Below are 25628 nucleotides of genomic sequence, written 5' to 3'. Positions count from 1 at the left end.
GTTTTTTTTATGTTGTCTTGCCTTTAATATAAGTCATTTAATTTGAATTGATTTAAAATATATATTTATTCTACGTCAAAAACGTATCTCAATTTCTTACATGACGTAAAGTGTACCTGAAAAACGTCGCGAGTGTCGAGCATAGACTGTAAAAATAATATAATAATATATATAATAATATAATAATGTGTAATATAATAATGTGTCGAGAGGGGAACTATTATTTTGTGCTCAGTGTTGTTGTGCTACATCGAAACATGTCCCCCGATGAGGCGGGGGGTGTTTTTAGGAAGTAGCACACTGACGGAGCTCCGGCACGCCGCTGTCTGATTTGAGTGGCTGTTAGCGGCGTTTCTGTCTACAACGTAAAGTAAAAACAGAAACAAATGGCGTGGACGGAAGCTGCTGTACAAACACTCTGACCGTCAAACCCAAGTCGCTTTAGCCGAAGCTGCCACAAGCTAGCACCAAAGACTGCTAGCAGGTAGGTACGATTAGCCCGGTGCTAATGTTAGCTGTCAGGCTATTCTTAGTGACCATCAGCAGGGTAATCTTTAGGCGATTAGCATTGACAGCTTAATCCGATTGGTTTTTGCGCATCCTATGATCTCGCCACGCTAGCTGTCTGCACCAACATGTCCACCACCTCGTTGGATAAAGAGTTACAGGAGCGCCTGAGAGAGGCGTCTGCCATCGGGGACATCGACGAAGTGCGGACACTGGTGGAGAGTGGAGTCAATGTGAACTCCCAGAACGAGATCAATGGATGGTGAGTGTTTGTTTCCCCCAATCATGTGTTCATCTGAATAAAGTTAAGGGTCTACAAGTGGTAAGTAACCAGACCTGTTCAGTGTTATGTTGTCAGGCAGCCTGGCACGCCTTTTTAAAAAAATTTTTTTAGAGTTGATCCTTCAAAAAGTAAATAAACCAGCTTGATGATCATCATTTCAGGTTTTCACTGATTTGTGAGAACAAGTTAGGGTAAAAAGTGCCTTTTTTGACTCTTCTTTAAAGGATGTAAGCAACAAATGTAGCATGATATCAATCTGTATTTTTATAGCATACATTCATAACAAATGACATGTTTACAAAAAGAGCGTGTGTAGGGATCTTACTCTTTGTTATTTTATTTAAAGAGACCCGACATTAATCCAGCATGAGAACAATGGCACTTAGCAACATTTAGAAAAGTACCAGTGACAATGAGAAACTTCCAGGGAGAGAGAAAGAACGAGACAAACAACAACATCAAATAGTGCATTGACTACATTGCTGGTACAATGGTAAAAGCAAGTGTGGTATTAGGTGTTCATTAACAGCAGAAATGTTTGTTATAGCAATTGTAGTCGGGCAGTTTTAAGATTCACATCCAGAGTTATAATAATGATAATAGACGAAAGACGACAATGAATAGTTGCTGCAGTTGGAGTCAAAAGAGAACGAAACGTATAAACTCAACACTATAACGCTCTGAACACTCAGCAAAACAAGCAATACATGAACATAAATAAACTACAATTGAATACTGTTGAGGCCAAATATTACAACAGATGCTTTGAAACATTTATCACACGTGACCGATCATTTGGACAAAACAAACACAACACAGCATGCGGCATAGTAATCGTTTAATCTTGATTTTTTCTTGTTTTCATGAAGCCAGAATCGTAACTGAAATTGAGACTCAATTAACTCGCGCCTGAACTAAGACCTTCTTTTCTGTCGCTACATCTAGTGACACAACGTTTTTAAGTTATCCTCTAATTTCACCCTCGACTTGAAGTTGATAGCCTCTATGTGATTCTGTTTCATGTTCAGCCTCTGTTATTGTTTGTTGGTCGTCACACATGTGTTCTCTTGTCTCGTCGTCCCACCAGGACCTGCCTGCACTGGGCATGCAAGAGGAACCATAAGCACATCGTGTCCTACCTGCTGAGCTGTGGAGCAGACAAAGACATCCTCACAGCTAAAGATGAGCTGGCGTCACAGCTCACATCTAAACCAGAGATCAAAAGACTTTTAGGAGGTAAAGTACACCTTTGTCTTTTTTTAAATCTCCTTCTTGTCTTTTGTAATCACTGGCATGTGATATCAAAAATCAGTTCTTCCACACTCCATACATGGAAGTGTAATGTGCTTTTTTGTGTTTTTAAAAGCTGTCTTTTTTGAGTTTTCATTTCCAACTGCTTCAAGAAAATAATCCTCGTCTTAAATGCTCACCCCCTGCAGTTGAAGTGGAGGAAGTGCCTGAAGTCAAGGAGCCCGAGTTGCCAATCATCCCTAACTACATGTCTAATCCGCCCTTCATTTATTCTAAGATGGATAACAAGTTAGAGGCCCTCCTGGACCAGCACCTTACACAGAATGGTTCAGGAGATCACAATGAGGACGCACAGAGTGACACACCCTCCCTGTCCCCGACTCACGAGCCTCAAAAACCACAGAGCCTGGTCTCTGATGGGCCCTCTTCCCCCGCCCCCCACAGCCAAGCCCAGACTGGGGAATTAATTCCTGTGAGTGAGCAGAACGGCGTGTCCACGAGCTCGGCATCGTCCCACAACCACGCCGTCGTTAACCGCACGGTGCCCATGGACCTGTCGGTCGAGCCTCACCTTGTCAACCACGCTGACTATCCACACACGGTGGCACACAACGGCACCATGTGCTCGCCTCCATTGGCCTCGCAGAGCCCCGGCCTGGGCGGCGGTAGCAGCAGCAGCAGCGGCGTGGGAGGCCAGGTCCAGGCTCCAGTGGCCGGCGCCAACCCGACCATGAGCAGGCAGCAGTCCATCCCACAGCAGCTGAGCTACGGCCAGGCGGGGGGGCCCATGCCCGCTTTCCAGCCCTTCTTCTTCACCAGCACTTTCCCTGTCAACGTGCAAGGTGAGAGAGGAATCATCGTCGTTTAAAATGTTAAAGGAGGAAACCACTCAGAGTGAATTCAAACTGAAAAAAGATGCAATACTCACTTTGTTAGTGATAAACAATGAGATCAATACATTTTTTAAATCTGTCAATTAGGTGGAAAAGTAGAGCCAGGAGAAGATTGACTTAGCTTAGCCAAAAGTATTTAAAAAGTACAGAACAAAAGCTTTAATTTAATTCATCTATGAACATGTTATAGCTCGTGTATCTCATGTTTCAACAAACAGAAAATGTAAAACGTGGAGGAATTCAAAAGGGAGTTGCATGCAGTTGATTTCTCAGTCAGGAGCAACAATGTCTTGGAGGTTTTTTTTAAGAGGTTGACCAGATGATAAGTGAAGACTTCTTGGCTGAACATGCCTTCAATGCTATGTTATCAGATAAGAGAGACACAGGAGCAGAGATATGAAGGCATTCTTGTTTGCCTGTTTGGAAACAACCTGTCGAACCAGACAGAAAGAGACGAGACGAGAAGAGATGATTAAAGGACCGCTGCAGGCTCACTCATGGCCACTCTCTCCAGTTATTAATTAAAAATCTCTTTTACAAGAGCATCTTGGCCGAGACAGGCAGCAGCACAATTACAGGGTTTCAGACATAAAACACATAAATACAGGAATCACAAACAGAACCATTCATCAGAATCTGTCATAAGTCATCAGTAACAAAGCGATCAAAAAGGGCAATATGAGTTAGCTAAAAACATCTACAGTCAGATATTTCTGCTTCCACATCATTAAGACCACCTTCAAAAACATTCAAGGAAACCAGCTCCTGAAGATTTAGAGTATCTTGCAACCGATTCCAAGAGAAGAGGGAGCAGCATACTTGAACTCCCTTTTTCTTAATTCAGTACAGGCTTTAGGGATTCTTTACTTAAATCAATGCCCCTCTTTTTTTTAAACAGAAGATAATGAAAGTTTTAGAGGACTTTTGACTCAGAGCTGGTATTTATTTTTCATGTGCACGAGGATTGTGAAACAAACTTTGTAACGTCTCAGGCTGTGGAGTTCAAAATGTTTTTGACAGATTTACTAATAACTCTTTTCTTTTTTAATGCAAAATGTCCCTCCCACTCATGGCATTATAAGCAACGGTAACAGCATCTCACTGTGGTTCTTCTCTGCAGAGTTGGTGCTGAAGGTGCGTATCCAGAACCCTAACGCCCGAGAGAACGACTTCATCGAGGTGGAGCTGGACCGCCAGGAGCTCACCTATCGCTCCCTTCTCAGGGTGTGTTGCCGCGAGTTGGACATCGGCGCCGAGCACGTGGAGAAGATCCGCAAGCTGCCAAACACCATGCTGAGAAAGGTAACAGGAGAGACGGCCTACGTGCTTCATGTTGTCATGCAGTGTTCTGCACCCGGCTGGCATGTGGAGTTTTATTTCTGTTACACCAATCTCAGAAGTCATCGTCCATCATCATCAGCTCACACACGTCTCGGACTGGATGCTCAAGTTCTCACTTATTCTGTGCAATAAACGCCCGTCATATTTTAGTTCATGACACTCCCTGGAGTAGCACCCATTCATCTGTTTGGCTTAATTCAGCTGTATGAGTCTGAAAACAAAAAAAACTATTTCCTTGTGATTTACATGAAATTTAATGTTTTCAGAAATAAAAGCATCATAAATCAGGCTTTTAGAAAACAACCTTTAACATGTTGGTTGTTGTTTTTTTTTGGAGGCTGGGTAAATCTTTTCTGATGCATTCAAGGAAGTCCGTGAATCTAAACACTGATTGGCTTTGGGCACATGGCATCAAGCAGATTTGTGACTCAAGTTGAAATGTTGGAGCTTTATTTGATAGTTGGCTGCACTTTTATTCAGATATCTGTTCATGAAGAGAAATGAGTCATCAGCACAGATTACTTTCAGGCTGCTTTCGGTTTGAATGTTTTTCCTGCATACACCAAAGCCTGCTCATACCCAGTTGATCAATACAGCTTGGATTACTAACAAACACTAGAATACTTTCCATGCTGAAAATCCTTTACGTAGAATCTGTAAATGGAGATGAATGTCCCCATGACAACTGGATAATAACGACAGATAGCTCTGGGCCAACGGATAAAAATACAGAAACAGAATCTGTGATTTTCTTTTTTTTATCAGAACTGTTTAATGTTTCTTTCTTGTTTGTTAAAATGCTCAAAAAATAGCAAGAAAATGTTTGCCAATCAGCTGATCATGTTGCTACTTTAGATTACATAATGCATGTGTTTGACCCTGACATTACACATTCTTGTTGCTGTATATGAAATCATTTCAAAGTGCCTCCTCATGAATCTGAACTCTGTGTGAATCTGTTGTTGATTTGAAATGTTCTTTTCCTCCCCCTGTACAAGGACAAGGATGTGGCTCGGCTGCAGGACTTCCAGGAGCTGGAGGTGGTGTTGGAGAAAGCAGAGGGCCTGTCTCTGTTCTCTGGGACTGGGGGTCTTACAGACAGACCCTGCTACAACATGAAGGCCTCTCGCCTCACCTACTAGACGTACCCGGGAGCACGAGCTCTCCCTGCTTTACGACTGGGCTTCTGTAGCTTCTCCTCGAGCGACCTCTACTAGCTGCCTACACAGGTTTTCTTGTTCAAGCTTTTTTTCAGCCTTTTGGTGTTCGGCCAACTTCCTAACCGGGCTTTGTTTTTTTTCTAGTTCTGTAGCTATTGTCCTCCTCCAGTCCTCCTCTGGCCCTCCTGCTGCTTTAGTGTACCCAACCAGTTCTAAGTGATTACTGATGCATGGTGTCCTCGATTGTGTGCGAAAGTATTCGGAGCCCCCTCTCTCCTCTCTTTTCTCTCCACCCGCTGCACTCTGTGCCAAGGCTCCAGCAGGACGACAGAGGGAGGCATCGGCTCGTCTTCCTGACAGACTGGACTCGAATGGGACTCTTGCAATAGCCTTATAGTGACTCATCCCTGTACTGGACTATGTTTCAGAGAGAAGACGTGTCAAGAGGACAATGGGAAGGATTTATATAACTGGGACTTGTTGAAGATCATCATCAGTACACAGAAAGGTCAAGTGGCAGCACAGTGGACTAGCACACAGCTAACGGACCCGTAGAGTGTTATCTGATATCTGAGCTGACGTGCACACTTTCATACACGCTGCAGGCAGAAACCCTGAGTGTCTTTCCGGCAGAGGGGCGTCCTGTACTGGCCTAAGGCGAAGATGATTCATCTCACACCCGAGTGAGACTGTCGGGTAGTAGGACTACCATTCTACTTTAATCACACAAGGATGGATGCGTGGCTGTTGTTTTTTTTGTTTTTTTCAAAATATTTAAAATCATCCAGTCATACACTGTGGAAAGGAAGTTCTTAGTTTTGTTGGAAGTGTTCTCTCCTGTGTCCTGTCATGTCAGACAAAAACTTTGATATTCTACCGTACAGATAAATGTGCTGCATCTTCAAAGCAGGACGATTTTTTTTGGGGGGGGGGGATTTTCTATCATGCACAATCCCATCTGCTTTGCAGTGTGATGTTCAGTTCAGTCCGCAGAACAACTGTGAAGTATTTCTTTTGAGTTCTGCTCATTCCCTTTTAAAAATGGGGGGAGAGCATCTGTTGTGCTGTAAAGAGCCCCATCGAAGTTTGTGTATGAAGCGCACACACACGATTTTTAGCTCAACGTTTAGCCTTATTACTGTTCTTCTGTTTCATTAGTTTCACTTTACAACCAAAAAAAACTAACCCAGCGTAAACATTTAAGATGAGGCGTGTGGTGCGTTCACACATGCACTCAACTCCGGAAAACTGCATGTGTGAACGCAAACGCTCCGACTTCTCCTGGAATTCTTCAGGCTAGCCCACTATTAACTTTTTTCCATGTGAAGTCGGGGCTCTGGTTTTATGATTAGGTGCTTCCTGGTTCCTGTGCTACTCATTTAATGAGCGTTTTGCCACCCTATGTTCAAACCCAGACTGTCTCTATGATAACTTTATTTCAACTTGAACACAGAGCTCTTTGTGTGATTCAGTTTGGTTACTAAGGTCCGTGTAATGCTAATATTTTCAATGTTCTACCATGATTTGTAGCCTAAACAGAGTTTTGTTGCTTTAGTGAAGACTGACATGAAACACTAAAACATTCTCATACTGTGTGTTAATATATAAACTGGGCTTTAACAGGTCAAGAGGTCACGCTGCTTTCATCGACACTTTATATTCCATTGAACTAACAAACACTGGGAATCATTTCTGTTCAGTCATTACAATCAAACTGTCTCTGACCCAGTGGTTACATGTTTACTGTTCCAGTTATACCTTAAGCTCTAACTGTATTTCTATGTTTTTTTTAAATTAATTTGTACTTTTTTTTTTTTTTTAACCAGCTAGGCCTGTTGTGTTCGTGTCAAAAAGTCTTCTACCGTGCGAGAAAGAGTTCAAACGAAGGGGTGAGAAGTACCGAGATGCTGTTGTTGAAGCAAAGTGCAATGAAGGGGGGGGGGACGAGGGACGAGAGGTCGCTGTGAGCAGAGAGGATACCAAGAGTGCTTCTTTTAACGTTCCCAGCTGTGTTCCATGCTTTATAAAGTCGTGCCACATGGTAACGGCGGGGAGCTCGGTGGAGAAGGTGAGACCCCCCCCGGGTGAGCGAGAGTAGCATGTTTGAAACATTTTTATAAGACCCTTCTTTTTGATTGTGTCGGAGGGAGGGAACTATAAAGCTGTAAATGTCGGGGGTTGCTTATTGTTCTAGAGAAAGCAGAATACAGTTCGACTTAACCTATGCATTCAGAGTCTGATATTTTTATATTCAGTACGTTCTGTGTACTTGTACAAATAACCTTAGGCACTGTTAACGTTGTGTTTTTTTTTTGTTCTTAAGACTTGTATCTGTCTTTGATAAAGCATGGTGAATCACTTCCTCTCTTCTCTTTTTTTTTAAAATTTAAATCTCCATCTGCCTGGTTTTTATTTTTATTCTCACTGTCACTGAAGGGACCAGTAGGATGCTTTAAGTCGCAGGTTATACTTCCTGTGTACCTGCTGGTTTAAACGAGATACTGGAGTAAAATCCCTTGTGTGTGTGTTTCAGTTTAAAGCCACTAGAGGGAGCAAGAGAGCAAATATTGGCATTAGATGAGCCATACTCTGCAGTATCAGAGGTTTAAACACTTTTTTTTTGTCTAAGCTGATTTCATTGAATCCATAAAAAAGTATTTAAAATCCCGCTCTTTGGATGTTCCATTATGCGATGTCTTACAGGAGGCCTGCTGTGTTGAAGTAAGCTGGGTGCTCAATGCAGCTTCAAGCCTGACGCTCTCATGTGTACGCTCCTTCAGATCCACAACATAAAGCCACAGACGTCCAGCTGCCTCTGATTTCACTGGTAATCGAATGCTGACTTATTGATGATGAGAAACCGGTTTGTAAGTAGTGAATGAAAAGGTTCCTTTAGTGCTGTCACTAAGGTATGTTTGGGAGTATTATCTCCGTTTGTTCACAGCTACGGTTAAATCAATGATTTCATTCTTTTCTAATATAAGACAGAATGTAAAACTGTAGCAGCATGCAAAGGCAGATTTATTTAGATTATGATCCTGTACATGCTCATTGATTCTTGTTTATTAATACAATTTTTTAAAGGTTTATTTTGGTGCTTTTTATGCCTTTATTCAAGAGACAGGACAGTGGATAGAGTTTGAGATCAGGGAGAGAGAGAGAGAGGGGGGAGTGACCTGCGGGAAAGGAGCCAAGGGTCGGATTTGAACCGAGGTCGCCCGCTTCAAGGACTGCAGTACACAGGGGTGCAGCCTAACCACACGACCGCCGGCGCCCTAAAATATATATTTTGACTTAAGTCCTCTAACATGATCTATTATGGAATTTTATTTTATCTCAGGGTTCAATTTTGTGCTCTGCTACATTTTCTCAACAAATCATCCAGAAATCTTTAAAATAGATGGAACTGTGTGTCAAAAAAAATATCCAGATGTGCGTTTAAAAGTGCCACTCGCTCATGTAAAATACAACAGATAACAAATATAAAAATATATAACAGAGTGTAAACCTGAATTTCCCCTTGTGGGATCAATAAAGTAGTAGAGTTTTTATCGTCTCCTTTCTCCTCTAATCTGTAAACAGACCGACATCAAATGAACCCGGGCGTACAGTCATCCCTGAAGACTCTTAATTAGAGATGGTAACCTAGCAACCGTCTGCTGTCTTAACAACGGTTTGTTCTTCTTAACAACAGTGTGCTAATTGAGGGGTAGCGGACCGTTGCTATGCGTAACTGGCCAATCAGAATCAAGTATTTAACACACACACACACACACACAGCTGTGTAATAATGAACGATGCTGCCTTCAAAGGACTTCAATGTGACCAGAGTAAGGAAAGGAGACGTCTCCTCTGCTGAAAGAAAAATAAGCTAAAATATAACAATCGTTATTCGTGAAAACTTTCATAAGGTAAAAGCACATAATCAGTTCTTAACAGGTGTTTTTAATTAGAAAAATAAACTTTAAAAGTGTGATACTTGAGAAACTTTATCAGGAAGAGGGAAGAAACTCTGGACCTGAAACAGTGACAGTGAAATAATGAAGCATGTTTCTTAACACAATTAACTGATTTAAAAAGTAGATCCAATTTGCTAAAATATTTAAAATGTGAAAAACATTATCCGCAGCTCCGAAACAGTTTCTTATGTGTTGCGTTGAATCCCATCAGAATCCGTTAATTGGTCTTCATCAAGCTGTAAAATAACCCCTCAATGTTTCATATTTAACTGTTCACTGTGGTTCTGCCGTCCAGCTGTGGTTTTGTCTCCGGCCCCTTTTGATTCACATTTGACCTGCACATTTGCACAACAAGCCGAAGTTGTACATTCTGTCATGAACTCAACTAAGAAGACATTTTGTTATGTTCTCTCTCTGATATAAAGAACATAAACAAATTCAGTTATGGTGATACGGACGCACGGGTCGAGTGTCTGTGAAATCTTTAACCTCTTCGGGGAAATGAATACAATGGTGTTCATGCGGCGAGCAGATGTTCAGACACAAATATTGCATCATTTGAGCAGAATTGTGTTGAGAAAAGTGAAATGTGTATATGTGTGTGTTTAAACTTCGGATACATACATTTCACTGAGCGCCTGTGGATCTGTGCGTCGGCATGCAGCGCTGTGTGTCTAGACTGCGGCTGAGGAATCAGCTTAGGGCCCCTGCTGTGGCTGGACGTGTCTCTCTCCTTTGTTCTGGAGTGAGACACTCATAATAAGCTTAGTATGAACAGTCATAACACCTTCATTGTTTTGAGCCAGCCCTCCACCGGCTTCCCAGGCCTCAGGCGAGGTCAAGAGAAGCTGTGGAACCTGCATGGTCAGAACCCCTTAAGAGCATTTTAGAGAAGTGAACGCAGAAGGCGACGTTCCTCACAGGTACATGCCTCGGCTGCCGTGCTCAGCCTGCAGCGCCCTGGTACCAAAAGTGCCCCCCTCTCTAACAGAGGCATAGTTCATGAAATCCAATATGCAGAGCTACTTATTTACAACACAAATGCATGCGAGGCGCTGCAAAGCCACTGAGAGATTTATGGTGAACAAAGATGTACAGTCATTTGTATGTATATCCCAACAAACCGTGTGACCTTGGACTTGAAGTCTGACCACTTTGATCTGCGCTGCTGCGGATCAGAAAACCACCGTTTGTGTCGAGACAGGATGCAGGGATTTGTCCTTTCAATAATCAGTTACAAAAGTTGAGGGACATTTGAGAGAAACACAAAATCTAAATGCAACAACAATCCTCCTACGAACAGAGTGCATCGGCCATCTCACTGTTGCTCAGGATACGCAGACTGAACACAGAACTTGATGATTAAATGATTAAAGGAATCGAGGAAGATAATTTATTGTACATCGCTAATTTAATGCCTGTAACCGCTGCCAGCAGGCCTGTCTGCAGAAGTGATGTACAGCACACAGAATGAAAGTGTTTCTACATGATTTCCATAATCCATCCGATCCATAGATTCAACGAGAGTGAAACATTCAACAGCTTAAAGACAGAAGAATAATTTTCTTGAGAGAATACTACATGATACTACATTTTGTGGGTTTTTTTAATTTATTTTTTATTTTATTTCTATTTATTTAATTGTTTTAATTTTAATTCCTTTTATTTTATTTTTTTACATTTTTAAATTCTATTTTATATATTGTAATAGCTTCTTATACTGTATTATTTATGTTGTTGCTAGTTCTGCTTTATTTCCTTGTTAATTGTTTAGCACCAATACACCAAGTCAAATTCCTTGTATGTGTAAATGTACTTGGCAATAAACCCCGATTCTGATTCTGATTCTGATTCTGATTCTGATTCTGATTCTGATTCTGATTCTGATGAGTTTGTGAAGGACAGGATCTGCAAAAGTGTTCAAGGTTTGCCATAACTGTCAAAATGTTTTTGTCTTCTGGCAGAAACTCGAGGATCGATGCCACTCTCATTTCTGTGCAGTCAGCATAACGCTCCAGGGAGCAGCTTGGACATTGCAACAGTTTAAACGGTGAATTGATGGAGTAACTTTCTGGAGGTTTGCGTACCATCACTGAATTAGTGCCTTCAAATCGGGGGGCAGAGCATCTAATGGTGTCCATGTTAATTCCAAGTTCTGCTTCACGGTTTGTGACATGTCTGCTGACATTGTCGGACATAAACGAAGCAATGGAAGTTCATTTATTTTTGGGTGGATTTTGATTTTATTGAATGTGAATGAATGATTTGAAAGGAGAATTTGGTGTTCTTGTCATTTTGTGTCCATGTTGTCAGTAATGTCCAGCTCTTCTTTCTTACAGCAAAAACCCTTTAAAAGAGTCTTCTTCCAACATTTTAGATGACGCCCGGTTCATCAATTATTGTGAATATTGTGGAAATGTAAGAAGATATAATCTTCCTATGGCAAACAAGTGTTCTACACTTTCCGCCCTGCGTTATGTCGACATTACGCACTGATCATCACATTGTGAAAAAAAAACATTATTAATCGACAAATCCTCCCCGAGTTGAGTTGTTTTGATCTGGGCTCAAAGAGATGCTGAGGGGTCAATGTCAAGGTCTGTTTGCAGACAATACATGCGTGGAGGCAGAGAGAATGTCGGAGCGCCCTGCGTGGGGTCCTCCGGGTGGCTTTATTCAATGTGTGTCACGCCCTGCAGCCCCAGTGTCGGCTATGCTGGGAATGCAGGGTCTCAAAGGGGTGAAGGTTAGGGGTGGAGGGCCTGAGGGGGCGAGAGGGTGAGCAGACACTGAAAACACAGCTTGACTGGGTTGTGAATCGGTGTGCAATTGATAGTGTGTGTGTGTGTGTGTGTGTGTGTGTGTGTGACATGCTGTTTGTTATCTGTACTGTCATTGTCTTTAAGCAAATCCTCATAAATGTATATATAATATCTGCAGCTATATGTTTAACATATTTACAGAACGCATATGTTCTTCTTTGTGCCTACATGTGTTTGAATGTGTTTGAATGTGTGTGTGTGTGTGTGTGTGTGTGTGTGTGTGTGTGTGGCTGTGTTTTTGGAGAGGGCTCACAGACACAGACCAGACTAAGACTGCAGGGTTCGGGCCTGCAGGAGCGCTGGGCCTCTTTGGCTCGGCAGGGAGTCAGCTTGGGAAGCACAGACTCCATACTCACATGTACACACAACCTACACACAGACAAAAACACACTGCTATATAAGCCTCTAAACTGGTAAACTAGTTTGTTCTACTGTAGCTAAATGTGCATCATTTTGACACCTGACACCCGAGTGTGTTCCTAAATGATTATCAGTCTATGTCCCTACTTTACATCTGAACTGTGGCATAATCCTCTTTTCCACTTCTTTTTCTGCCCACGTTCACACACAGAACTCAGGCCTGTCCGTTCTGCTTTGTTTCCAAGCCCTCTTCACAGCAACGCTTCCTGGAATTGACTTTAGGAGAAAGTCAGTTTTTCGCAGCGTGATAACAAGCTGTCTGTACTACATGTCAATATTTTGATAGCAGGGGCCGGCGAGGCCTTCAAGGCTACTTAAGTGTACTTCCATGTGCGGCACAATGTGTCCTGCTTTATTAGTGTAAAAAGACGATTTAGTTAATGAATATGAAGTTTTATTATTACATGAAGATTTGGATTTTTTTAAGTATGCTCTGTCTTTGTGATGCAATCAAACACAAACTTGTTTTTGTTTGGCTGGTCCTGAGACGAGTCACTGAGTGTCAGGCTGCAACTGAGACAACAAAACAGCACATTGACAAAAACGCCATCAACAAAATGTTTTATTCATCTAGACAGCATGATAATAACTGTATGAAATATGACTCCAAAACACATTCTGAGGGGGCACATTCTGTCTTTTATATCATTACGACATAATAACTGAGAATTTAGAAGAAGAACATTTATGACAGTCTGACTGAGAATACAGGACACATGTATTACGTGTTGCATTAGCTTCGTTTTGCATAAGCATGAGCAATATGCAAATGTGGCAGGATGGCAGGAACTGAACTCACTAGTACACTACTTCTTGGACTGCTTGTGACCCTGGAGTTTTACATGATAAACCTTTGGACAGAGACAAGAGAATATGTCTCTACCTGATTATGATCCAGTATATAACGCCAAGCATGTAGGTTAATCCTCCGTTTTTATTAGATCTTAAATTCAAAAGCACTTTTTAAAAAAAAATCTGGTTAACTTTCAGAGAAGCAACCGGAGCAGACGCTCCACTGAGTTTGGCGCTCTCTGCTGGAGATAAACATTTTTGTTCAAATTGACTCTGGACAGGACAGAGTTTTGACTTTTGCTCATCATGCTGTAACTTAAGTTTTATGAATATTACAAGATCATTATTTTCCTCTGAGGAGACATATTCAAAGGGTTAAAAAAACAAACAAACAAAAAGTCAATTTTAAGGGCTTTACTCCGCAGCTTGTATATTTTTTAAAAATCTGTTTTTAAAACGTGTAAATCTTCTAAATGTTTATTTCGTGCATGTAATTGTATAATACATTTACTCCATAGTTCTTATAAAAGTAAACCTGAGTAAGTCCCCCCGTGGCTGACTTTGCAAGCTAAGGGTTAAGGCATCCGGCGCTTTACGCACAGGTGTCCCGCCAGTCCTCTTATGAACGGAGTCTGCATACTGTTGGAGATTTTTTTTTTTTTCTTTAATTAAGTTGATCATAACTGTAACTCAGCTGGGATTTGCTGTCCGACTAGACAGGCCACTGTAATTCATAGATCTGAAGTGGGTTTGCTCACCGCAGCCCTAATCTCTTGCTACTATTAAACGAGGAGCGACTAACCTGGAGAGCTCTCCACACCGAGACCGGTCCGGCGCGCTCCGCTCAGCGCTTTGTGAAAGCTGTATCTGATTCCAGTTGTTACAATTTAGTTTCACTAAAGTATAACGAGTTTTCGACTTTTTAAAACTTATTGGATTTCCAGGATTGATATTTTCCGCTCTGTTACGCGCCGGATATGTGGTGGATGCTGTTTCCCCGATGGATTTGGTTTCTTCTGGGACATTGTTTTACTTCACTCCTTTATATGGACAGCTCCCGCGTGAGAGCGATGCCCATGTCTATGGGCTCTGTGGCAAAGTTGGTGTACTCTCACGCGGGTTTGTGCCCAAACGACCTGAACCCGAACCTGTGGGTGGATGCGATGAGCACCTGCATGCGCGAGTGTGAATCTGACCAGGTGAGGGGACATGAAAGTTACAGTGAAAGTCTCAGTTTGCTGCTGAAGGGGAAATGTTAAGACAGACGGTCATTTATAGACACAAAAGTTCAACTTCAGTTGTGTGTGGCTGTTTCTTAAAATGTGGAAATATGTCAATCTTATTTAATAAAATAATATTAGAGGACATTTGAGTCAAACAAGGCTATATGATTGTTTTAGTTCTTTGCTGTTTTCCTTTGCATTGGACATGAGTTGCTGCCTGATGGGTGCAGAATATTGTACTTAAATCAAATTACAGTTACTTGGATTACATTTTACTTGTGAATAAACTGATTTACTCAAGTAAAAGTCAAACTTAGTTCATCTCAAATGTACTTAAAGTAGCCTCCTGAGGGTGACTTAGTCGAAACTTAAAATATGATCTCTCGTTTCTGCAAAAATAACAAATGAAAATTAATCTCCAGCCAGGTCCTCTCAATATGATCCTCGGCATTTAAACAGAAATAAGTGTTCCATAAGAAAACCATGTAGACAGCTCGTCTGAAATATGAACTTATTTCAAACAAGACCAACAGGTGGATTCTTGTAGGTGTAGGCCAATCCACAGGACAGTTCGTCATAGTCCACAGAGAGCTTGGTTCTTTTTTTTTTTGCTTTTTGGGTTTCTTTTTTTGTTTTACTTAGAAACAGATGCCATTTAAAATGAAGTGTAGTACAAAACTTTCCCCAACATCTACTTAAGTAAAAATAAGATTACTGCTCAAAAAAGTACAATAAACAAGAGTATGAAAAGTTGCATGTTACTTCTTGTAACAGCCATTCTTAATTATCTACAAGTACAACAACAAAATTGGATTTTTAAAGGATTTCATGGAGACTCACATTAGTTATTTTCTGTATTTCAAAATAAAAGCACAAAACTAAAAACGAGTTTCTGTTCTGTACACATGTTTCTTGTTTCTTTTCCATCTGTAGGACTGCGAGTCATTCGAGAAGTGTTGTCCTAACGTCTGCGGAAACAAGAGCTGCGTGGCGGCACGCTACATCGACGTCAAGGGCAACAGGGGCCCCGTTGGAATGCCAAAGGGCGCCACCTGTGACAAGTTCATGTGCTCTCAGCAAGGCTCCGAGTGCGACATCTGGGACGGTCAGCCCGTTTGTAAGTGCCGGGACCGCTGCGAGAGAGAGCCCCACTTCACGTGTGCGTCCGACGGCATGACTTACTACAACAAGTGCTACATGGACGCCGAGGCCTGTTCCAAGGGTATCTCTATCTCTGAGGTCACCTGCAGGTAACATGTTAAGTATTTCAGATCTCTACTTTTTGTTTTTCGGTGTGAAGAGGTAAAGTTGTCTTGTTTGCTCTCAAAATGAAGAACACAACTTTCCGGCAGTAGCGTAGCATGTTCTGTTAGCAACATGCTAACCTTTGAATACCTACCTACAGGTACCACCTCACCTGGCCGGACACCAGTCCAAACCCGGAGGAGACCACCTTACACCCCACCACGGCCCTGCAGACCACCCTCCCGGCCGACATCCAGCTCCCCTCCGTTCACGGCGGCCTCGCCCAACAGGCCGTGTTCGTGGGCGAGACGGCGAGCTTCCTGTGCGAGGTGTCGGGGAAGCCTCGTCCGGAGATCACCTGGGAGAAACAACTGAAGGGCAAGGAGAACGCCGTGATGAGGCCGAACCACGTGCGAGGGAACGTCGTGGTCACCAACATCGGCCAGCTCGTCATATACAACGCTCAGCTCCAGGACGCCGGCATCTACACGTGCACGGCCAAGAACGTCGGCGGGAGCGTGTCGGCGCACTTTCCCTTGGCGGTGATCGGGAGGGAAGCGAACGGTCGGAATAATGCAGAAGGGAACAGCACCAACCTGCCATTCCCGGCTGAGGAGTGCCTCAAGAGTCCGGACGCAGACGACTGCGGCGACGAGAGCATCAGCTGGTACTACGAGCCGAAGAGGAACAACTGCTTCACCTTCACCTACAGTCAGTGCAATAAAAACCGGAACCACTTCGACGCCTATGACGCCTGCATGCTGTCTTGCGGGGGAGATCTGGCGGCTCCCTGCAGCCTCCCGAGCCTCCAAGGGCCGTGCAAAGCCTACGAGCCGCGCTGGTATTACAGCAGCACGCTCAAGAAGTGCCAGAACTTTGTGTACGGCGGTTGCGGCGGCAACGAGAACAACTTCGAGTCCAGGGAGGCCTGCGACGAGATGTGCCCCTTCCCCAAAAACCACAACTGCAAGGTCTGCAAACCCCGGGGGAAGATGGTCGCCAGCTTCTGCAAGAGCGACTTTGTGATATTGGGCCGCGTGAGCGAGCTGACGGAGGAGCAGGAGTCGGGCCACGCCCTGGTGACGGTGGAGGAGATCCTGAAGGACGACAAGATGGGCCTGAGGTTCTTCGGCAAGGAACCCCTGGAGGTGACCCTCCTGAACGTGGACTGGAACTGCCCGTGCCCCAACATCACCGCGGCCGCCGGGCAGCTCGTCATCATGGGGGACGTCCACAACGGGATGGCGGTCCTGCAGCCCGACAGCTTCGTGGGCTCCTCCAGCGCCCGCAAAGTCAGGAAGCTCCGAGAGATCGCGCACAAGAAAACCTGCGACTTCCTGAAAGATTTCTCCGCCGTCCAATAAGAGTCTCACAAACTCTTCAAAGTCTGTCATGTTGTTGTTTTTCAAATCAAATCTCCAGTGACCTCATCAGTCGGACTGACTGCAACATAACCCCAAAAACTTGTAGCTTAACTTTGACCTTTTGAAGTTTTGTAGCTCGTTTTCAGAAGCTCTTTTGTTCACACTGGTCAGTAGTGGTCTCGAATCTCCTCATAAATCCCTCGTAGCTTTTTCTCTTCTCCATCATTCCATTGTCCAAATAGCTTTTCTCGTAATTGGAAATCAAGCGTAGACATTTTTTAATGGCCGCACTGTCTGGAAAGGGCAGGACAGCATAATTACCAAGAATATATTTAATATTTAATCTCTGTTACTGCTCACCAAAATTATATTGCTTTCCTATCCAAATGTAATATCTTTAGCGCGTACTTAGCCCTGGGTCTTAATTTTTTTGAGCTTTATTTGTCTATAAGGTTATCACAGATATAGACCTCATGTAAAATCTCTCTGAGCACCATGAGCTCGAAATGATGCCGTTTTGAAGCCTCAGTTCATGTCCGATAAGCTCTCTGGTTCCATATTTTCTGCATTAGGAACCTATTTGTTGAATCTTACTTTACAATACAGAGAATGTTTGTGAACTTCTGTACTTTGTATTTATTTTCCTTGATTTGTTTCTTATAGGGTCGTGGCCAGAACAGATATATTTTTTATGTTATCTATTATATATTAGTGTTCATTAAAAACTTTTATTGAAGACGAAGCATAATGAATAAAGATGATTTAGACAACACAACACGTGTCCTTGCTTTGTGATGTTGCAGACAGTGCTGCCTTATCAAAGAGCTCACATGATCCGTAGCGGACATCCTTCCCAATCCGTCCATCCATGTCCTCCTCCTTCAACTTCGATTTCACACACACACACACACACACACACACACACACACACAGGGCCGAGTCTGAAGCAGGTCAAATTCCAGCCCAGCTGTGGTGGCCTGCAGAGCTGTGTGTGTTGTGTTGTGTCTGGGTCTGGGGCCCTCACATAGCACACACACCACCGGCCATCCATTGGCCTTGGGCGGCCCCTTTCATGTGCAAGAGGCCGGGGTGAGAGGGAAGAGGAGGAGGAGGAGGAGGAGGAGGAGGAGGAGGAGGAGTGGGATGTCGGCTGATTCTCTCTCTCTCACTCACTCAGTTGGCCACATCTGTGCTAAAGAGGCTTAATGAAGGAGGAAAAAAAACTCATGCTTAAATAGAGGGAATGCTGATCCTGAATGAACGTAAGTCTGGATGAAGCTTGATGCTTTAATTAGGTCAAGAAGCACAAATAAAGATGGAAAATGTCCAGCTTTTCATGCTTAATCCTCGTGGATAAAACATAAAAACAATAAAGGAAGGAGAAAAAAAAACATGCATGAGTATAAATGTGCAAATAGTTACACTTAGAGGTCAGAGTCAACTCAGGGTTCACAAAAGTAAGAGCTGCAGGGTACCATAAGAGAAACAGGAAACAAAGCATAAGGAGCCAACTGGTTACGGACCGTGGGTTAGTCCCCCCCTTCCCCCTTATCCCCTTCTAACCCCCTTCCTCAGCCTTCCTCCTCAACTCTCTGCCTTCTCAACCCGGCAGACAGCCAGCCTTGGGGCGGCGACCTCTGACCCCGCTAATGAAAAGGAGGCCGCTGAGGAAAAGGCCACTTTCATTAAACCTGTCGACAAGTGTTAAGTGACTGGCCGAGCTCCAGACGAGCTCCACGCAGACCTCTTGATGCTACGCACATCACAGCCAGCCGCTGATTTGAGTATCAAGTTCACTTAGAGACCACCAGCCAGGCAGCCTGCCAGACAGACCATAATAATAAGCCAGACAGCACAGGCACAGAGGGAGGGGAACAATGCCCTCAGTGACACAGCGTCATAAAGGAACTCTATGTTCATAGGGATGGAAGACTTTCTTTGATAATATCTGAGAGACAAAAACTGGTTATGGCAGCACATTGGATGTTCAAAAAGTGCACAGTGGACGTACGAGTGATGCTATTTCATATTTAAAGCCCTAATCTACAGATTAATGATTATACTCAGATATAAAGTCATCTGCATTATGATCAGTTTGTTCAAAAAAGGATCAAAGTCAGTGCTGCAAACACAAAGTTGTGTTTTAATCTATCATTTTAAAACTTGCTACTGCTAGTTCTCAGCAACTTTGCAGCACATGCATGCACTTCTTCAGATACTTTGCCATGAGACACGGGGCATTCTTCAGGGTTTCTGGGCGCCCTGAGAAGATTTCACATTGGGCTAACTCCACCACAGCGTCAGCCAACCCTGTGATATTACCATGACTACACCTCCTCCATGAGACAAATGACCCTTTAAATAAAAGCTTCAAATAAAGGTTGTCCTCGTTCAGCACTTTTCAATACCATACATTTAAAAGGATACAATGGTTTGGTCGTATGATCCATACTGCTGTAAAAAAAACTAAGCTTAAAAAATATCTATTTGTGAGTGAGATTCAGTCCATCAAACATGGCAAACTCTTCAGAACCTTAAAGGTGCACTATCTAGTTTTGGTCGAGAAATGTGAAAGTTGGAGAAATGTGAAGATTCTGTGATATGTTCATAACTCTTTACACAAACTGTCCTCAGAGGAACATTTGGTCCTTGAGTGCAGTCGGGTGTCCACTAGGTGGCAGCACAATCCTTAAAAAGAGATCACTGTAAATGTAGTTTCTCCATTTGAGAAGACTTGTCCCATATGGATTCATGTTTTTACTTCATTAACAGCTGATAATTATCGAACACATTATTTGAAAATGATTCCTTAAGTCACTTGGACTCATAGTAGACAGTTTCTTATAAATTACAGTATGAGATAAATTATGATTAAATTTTTCCCAAGCCAAGATATCAAAAAATCTTTGGTTGAAGGATTTTTGTTTTTTTGAACACAGAGATCATTATAGGTTAATAGTATAGGTTAACTGTATATTCATTTTGTGATTTAAAGGAGTATTCACAGACTCTGGAATTTTCTTCTTTGTTGCAGAAAAATTGGAAACATGTTTGAGTCGGGCCGATCTTAAACATGTGATATTTATTTTAAGTTATCTTGGTGTTAAAAACACACACAACCGAAAAGCATTGCTGTCAGGTAACAGTTATCTTTTCACAGTTCATCTCAGATCAAAGAGGATTTTAATCAATCTCCTGTGTATTACACGTGCATACAAACACGCACACACACACACACACACAAATACACACAAACACAAACACACACACAAATACAGCATCACTTGCCAAATGAGTGCTCCCACAAGCAGTCAGCCAGATGGTCTGGTAGTTTGAGCCCAATGCAGTGTATGTGTGCTATACTCTTAATATGTCTAACCTCACACACACACACGCACGCGCACACACACACACAACAACACACTCACAAGCACATGTGTACGCATGCACACCATTTCTAAAGCATCTTTACAGGGCACAGCTGGGCTGAGTGTTGGGTTAGGATAGAAAACAACCAGATGGGACAGGATGGAGAGAAACAGACAGGAAGACACAAAGTCATGAATTACCACGATAAAAATGTAGAATACCGGCAAACGACTTCCTCATACTCTATAAACCCGTGCGTGCACGTGCGCAGACAAACGTAGAGGGCTTGCAGTCAGTACATTCAGCTGTCACTATGTGAGGAGTAAGAGCAGGAGTCGGACTCTGTGCAGCGACACATAGGAAACATAGGAACAGAGAAATGAAGTTTAAGAATCACACAAAAAGTACAAGTTTGATTTTCTCATATAAACCTTAACACACTTTTGACTAACGCACTGCGAGCCTGTTTACGTCATAAACGTGTAGGAGAGCAAACATATAAGGCCTGTAGGTTTGCAGACGTTTCACTGGTTAACAGAATGGGTGTGTGTGCTCACAAAAAACAGCCGCACGAGACGGTTTGGAGGGTGGAAGATGAGACGAAATCAAAGCGCATGTGTGAGAATCGAGAAAGGTAAGAAGTCAGGGGAGGGGAAGAGGAAGGAGGAGGACACAGAAGGCATGATGGGGGGGGGGCATGGGATGAGTGAACGATGAAGGCACAAAGGTCATCGTAGCATAAGGAGGGTGTAAATTGTCCAGAACATAAAACTGCTGCTGTGGACTCCAGAGGATTCTTGTCCCCCCCACCCCCTTTATCTTTGTGCTTTTCTAAAAATAGAAGCTGCTCAATGTAGGGGAAAACTAGGACGCTGTTACCTCTCATTCCTATACGCTCTAACCTCTTTATTTCCACCATTTAGAAACACAGATACTTGCTTTATTTCAGCAAGTGTCACTGCTCACTGAGTCTTTAAGTTTGGATACCAGCTCAGACTACAGGGCAAGCGATGACACCTATTTCCTGTACACAATGTATGTGTTATTGAGCCTTTCTAGTAGCCTATATGATTACAGGATCTGGTTTTCTGGATTCTGCTTATTGCATCAAATGTTCCTTATTGCATTGTGTAATTGAATGAAACGTTATAAATCCATGTTTCAAAGACACAGTGCACCTTATTATGGAAGAAATACAACCACAGCAGCGTCTCATATACAATGGAGGAGATTTTTTGTAAGTGTAACACGCTGAAAATGCTTTTTCATATTTTCATATTTTTTTCTGTCATTTTGTTATATCAGTGTGTCTAGTTAAACTAATTTAATTTCCAGAAGTATTTAAGTTAATTTAAATTTCTAAGAGTAAACAGTAAATACTGTGTGTTTTATTTACCTTTTAAGATTAAGACACTGGCCCTTTAAGGGAGGCGCAGTGAAGAAGACACAGAGGTGTGTGCAGGCTGAAAACGAAGCTTGTGTAAAGCTGTGGGGCATTTTCTTTAATAAAAGTTGCTAAAAGTGAAGATGGACGAGTTCTGACCGGTTCATTTCAAGGGTGCAACATAAGTAATGTGATTTAATTGTTTAAGAGCAGTAAGATATCATTGGATAGAGACAAAAAACTATTATACAAACAGGTTCATGTGTTTGTGCTGCAAAGGCAAAAATAATCAAATGGCGTCAGATGAAGCAGAGGCTCAACATGTAACAATCTCCATGTGCCGTCTGTAGCTTAAATAAAAGCCATGTTATCCAGTATGTGAAGCATTTTCACCTCATGCGATCACTGCCTCACAGAATTTAATAATCTGATGTTGAGAGGGTACAAACACGCAGCATGACCGATGGGATTTTATTCACACGTCATGCACACAAAGGGCCGCACGTTCATCGTTTACAAGACTCCAGAATTATAGTTTCAGTGGTCAGAAATTCACAACAAGTCATTTAAAAAAAGTAGCAAGTTTCATTTACAGCTCAGTATTAAACCTCTCCCCCCGGGCTTTGCCTTCATAATCATCTCAACAGAAAAAAATCAGCATTAAATACATATCCCTTATGTCATCATAGAGGCAGAGGCGCTGCTTATCAACAGGCAAGGAAGGCACCTCCTCGGGGGCAATTATCTTGAATCATTTCACCTCAGTGTGCGATTGTAATCGTGCATCTCTGATCTCCACAACATTGTAAAAGAGGGAAACTAGATTTTAGAGGCTTAAAGGCTTTATATGCGGATCCAGCAGATGTCGCCCTTGAGCACATGCATGAAACCAAAACAACTCGCGCTGCATTGTTGTGTTAGCATGCTAATGCTAGTGATCTTTATTATGCTCGTATCTTTACACTGCATGTAAATTTACCTGAAATGAGCGTGATCTAGAAACACAGTTAAGCAGCGAGTACAGTATGTTATTCTTCTTTTCTCTAGTCCCTCAATTCAACAACTTTTATACGAGAGGGGAGGAGTCAGCCGGCCGTCCGGGCGATGTAAACAAAGTGAAGCTAGGACTCTGAAAACTCTGAAAACATCAGAGACAGTGGGACTCGGGTGTTACACCCATTGTAGACAGTCATGACTCACAGAGTTATTTTCAGAGGATATACTTGATTTATATTATATTTAAGTGTGAAAAATCACATATTAAGCCTTTAAAGTTGAGGTTGATGATTATCCACCGTGACGCGTGCCTTCACATTTATATAAATATGCACATATCAACACACAGGGACTTGTGCGTGCTGAATAAAAAAAAGACACATTCAGAGTATTTTCCCTGCTCAAAGTATGCCCAAGGCTTTCAGTTTGTGAAATTCAGATGTGCTGTCGATGTATGCAGGCGGGCTGTCTCTTTAATGAGACGTCTCACCAGCAGCCTGCTTTTGATTCATGTCATACACTCGCTGGTACATGCACTCGGCCTCCTCGTCTGTTTATGGACAAATCAGTTTGATTATTGACAAAAAATACAGAAATAATCCTCATACAGCCGTCTGTTAGTGTGGGTAGCCTGTAGGTGCACAGACAAACACTCATTTAGAGATAAAAAGAAAAGAGGCAACAAAAAAAAGGATTAAATCACACTCTAAGTGTCATCATTAATGTGAACGATAAGGAGGCAGAGAAACAGAAAAATCCAAACAGAAGTGACTCAACAAGAGATAGAGTGCAGGGAGTGGCCAAAAAAGAGACGAAGGAAGGGGGGGGGGGCGGGGGCAAGGATAAAGGATGCTCAGGACATAATGTTCTAATCCCAAACAAACATCACAGAGAGCTACTCAGAGATTTTTACATTTTGTTTTGTTACAGGATGAGGGTTTTTTTTTTTGTCCCAGTGTGACCCAGCAGCAGCAGAGATCAGCTGCTGCCAGAAGAGGAAGGAGAAATATCCAGCGACTGCAGGGTGACTGTGCTGAATGAAGTGTATCAATGTGAGGAATCTCCTCTGGGAGACGAGGGGGAAGGACACTGGCGCTATCAGTGACGCTGGGACGACTATGAGTGTTTTAAATTTGAAGTGATGATGATGTTATCAAAGGACAGCGAGACGACCTTCTCACATCAAATATTTGACTGTTAAAGGAAGGGGCCTGCAGACACGCTCACACTGACCATCTCATTTGTTCTTTAATATAAAAGCATATCTGAAACTGCTCAAAGTTTAGAATCAACATAATGTATTTACTCCTAATAATCTCAAATTAGCTGCATACCAAAGTCACCATAAAGTTGTTTATTCCCACATGTAATACTTTTATATTTATATTACATAAAGGAGGTTTGCAGGACACGACTTTGCTAACTTTCTGATTGCATCATGATGTGTAGTATATTGTTAGGAGTCAGAACAATCAGCTGACACGGAAGGGGAAAAAGGGGCTGTTTCCACCCGTGTTAAAGATATAACCAGACCTTTCCTCATTGACACAGACCACATGGCCTTTCAGTCACTGTAAATAGCACCGTTGAGCTGACGGCCGCGATGACATCACAGCACCCAGTTGCTGTGGCACCTGAGAGGCCAATGGATGCACGTCTCAGCCGAGGTTGCTGTAAAGCTCTGCAGACACTGGAGGGAGTGCTAGACTCTAATATCTGTCAACATGAGACTTGGACATAAAAAAACATAAACCTTAAAGGAACAAGAGGCGTCAGACAATAAGTCCAAACTAACGTTCTGTGTTCTTTATAAGGACGAGAGTACTATCAGAAACATTTAGGCTGAGGAGCATAGATGTCTGGGGAGAAGAAATTCCATTGTTTGATGATTTTTTGGGGGGGCTTTTGTCTTTATTTGGAAAGGAAAGACAAACATAGACAGAAAATGTGGCAAGAGAGAGAGCGGGGGATGACATGCAACTAATGAGTCAGGATCGAGAATCAAACCTGCGAACAGTTCGACGAGGACTGTAGCCTCTGTTCCTCTCCACCAGCCGAGCCAAACCAGCTCCTGATGTGAGACACATTTAAAGGACGTTGAGTTATTTTCTCAGAGGAGTGCAAGTATTCTCAAAGAGATTAATAAATATCATCCAGAGATATTGTTGTTTTGCTGTTTGGTGCCGAGCAGGAAGTGTACAAAGGACACACACCTGAGTACTGCCCCGTAAGCAAGGCGGCACCAAATCCCCCAACAGCTCAGGGGCGCCCCCTGTGAGCCCCCTCAGTCCGTCATCTCTCTGTTAGTGCATGTCCACAGCTCCATTTTGTGCATGTGAGTGTATTTCGGGCCTATGTATGTGAGAAGCATGCCTTTCAAATTACAGAGGAAATCCACTCAAGTAAATGTTGTATTTTTTTGTGTTTTTTGGTGCTTTCAAGATAAACTCTAATTTCAACTCAAATCTCTTGCTGAATATGCAACATTTTACACATGAATAAAGCAGAAATCTGTTGTCTGTGATGTTTTCCGAGCCGTATCTACAGCGTGTTTACATGGACGAGACGGCCGGCCCGCTCATCCCCTCGCGTAGAAAAGTTGTTCATTTGAGAGACTAG

The 25628-nt window shown here is 42.7% G+C and overlaps 3 protein-coding genes and 1 long non-coding RNA gene across 6 annotated transcripts in view; 3 read left to right on the top strand and 1 right to left on the bottom strand.

The window, feature by feature from the left end:
• Nucleotides 1-25628, top strand: part of LOC132954521 (interferon-induced protein 44-like) — a 158302-nt gene that overhangs the window by 6270 nt on the left and 126404 nt on the right. The window lies entirely within an intron of this gene.
• LOC132954531 (uncharacterized) overlaps nt 1-25628 on the bottom strand; it is an 80663-nt gene that overhangs the window by 7348 nt on the left and 47687 nt on the right. The gene's annotated exons all lie outside the window — the stretch shown is intronic.
• ankrd40 (ankyrin repeat domain 40) lies at nt 268-7796 on the top strand. Of its 2 annotated transcripts, XR_009677054.1 has the most exons (6): nt 268-769; nt 1878-2026; nt 2230-2883; nt 4055-4236; nt 5274-5504; nt 5580-7796. XR_009677054.1 is itself a non-coding variant. In XM_061065980.1 (5 exons), the coding sequence occupies exons 1-5, from the start codon at nt 636-638 to the stop codon at nt 5415-5417; spliced, it is 1263 nt and encodes a 420-aa protein (XP_060921963.1). In that variant the 5' UTR covers nt 268-635; the 3' UTR covers nt 5418-7796. The 2 variants fall into 2 exon arrangements, 1 of the variants encoding a protein (XP_060921963.1); XM_061065980.1 differs by having other exon boundaries at nt 5274-7796.
• On the top strand, nt 13893-18029 carry wfikkn2a (info WAP, follistatin/kazal, immunoglobulin, kunitz and netrin domain containing 2a). The gene is made up of 3 exons (XM_061026916.1): nt 13893-14627; nt 15585-15901; nt 16057-18029. The coding sequence occupies exons 1-3, from the start codon at nt 14406-14408 to the stop codon at nt 17258-17260; spliced, it is 1743 nt and encodes a 580-aa protein (XP_060882899.1). The 5' UTR covers nt 13893-14405; the 3' UTR covers nt 17261-18029.

The sequence above is a fragment of the Labrus mixtus genome, chromosome 20, assembly GCF_963584025.1.
Source record: "Labrus mixtus chromosome 20, fLabMix1.1, whole genome shotgun sequence".
Taxonomy (NCBI): Eukaryota; Metazoa; Chordata; class Actinopteri; order Labriformes; family Labridae; genus Labrus; species Labrus mixtus.
Note: the sequence above shows the minus strand (reverse complement) of the source record. Positions and strands in the feature narration are given on the sequence as shown.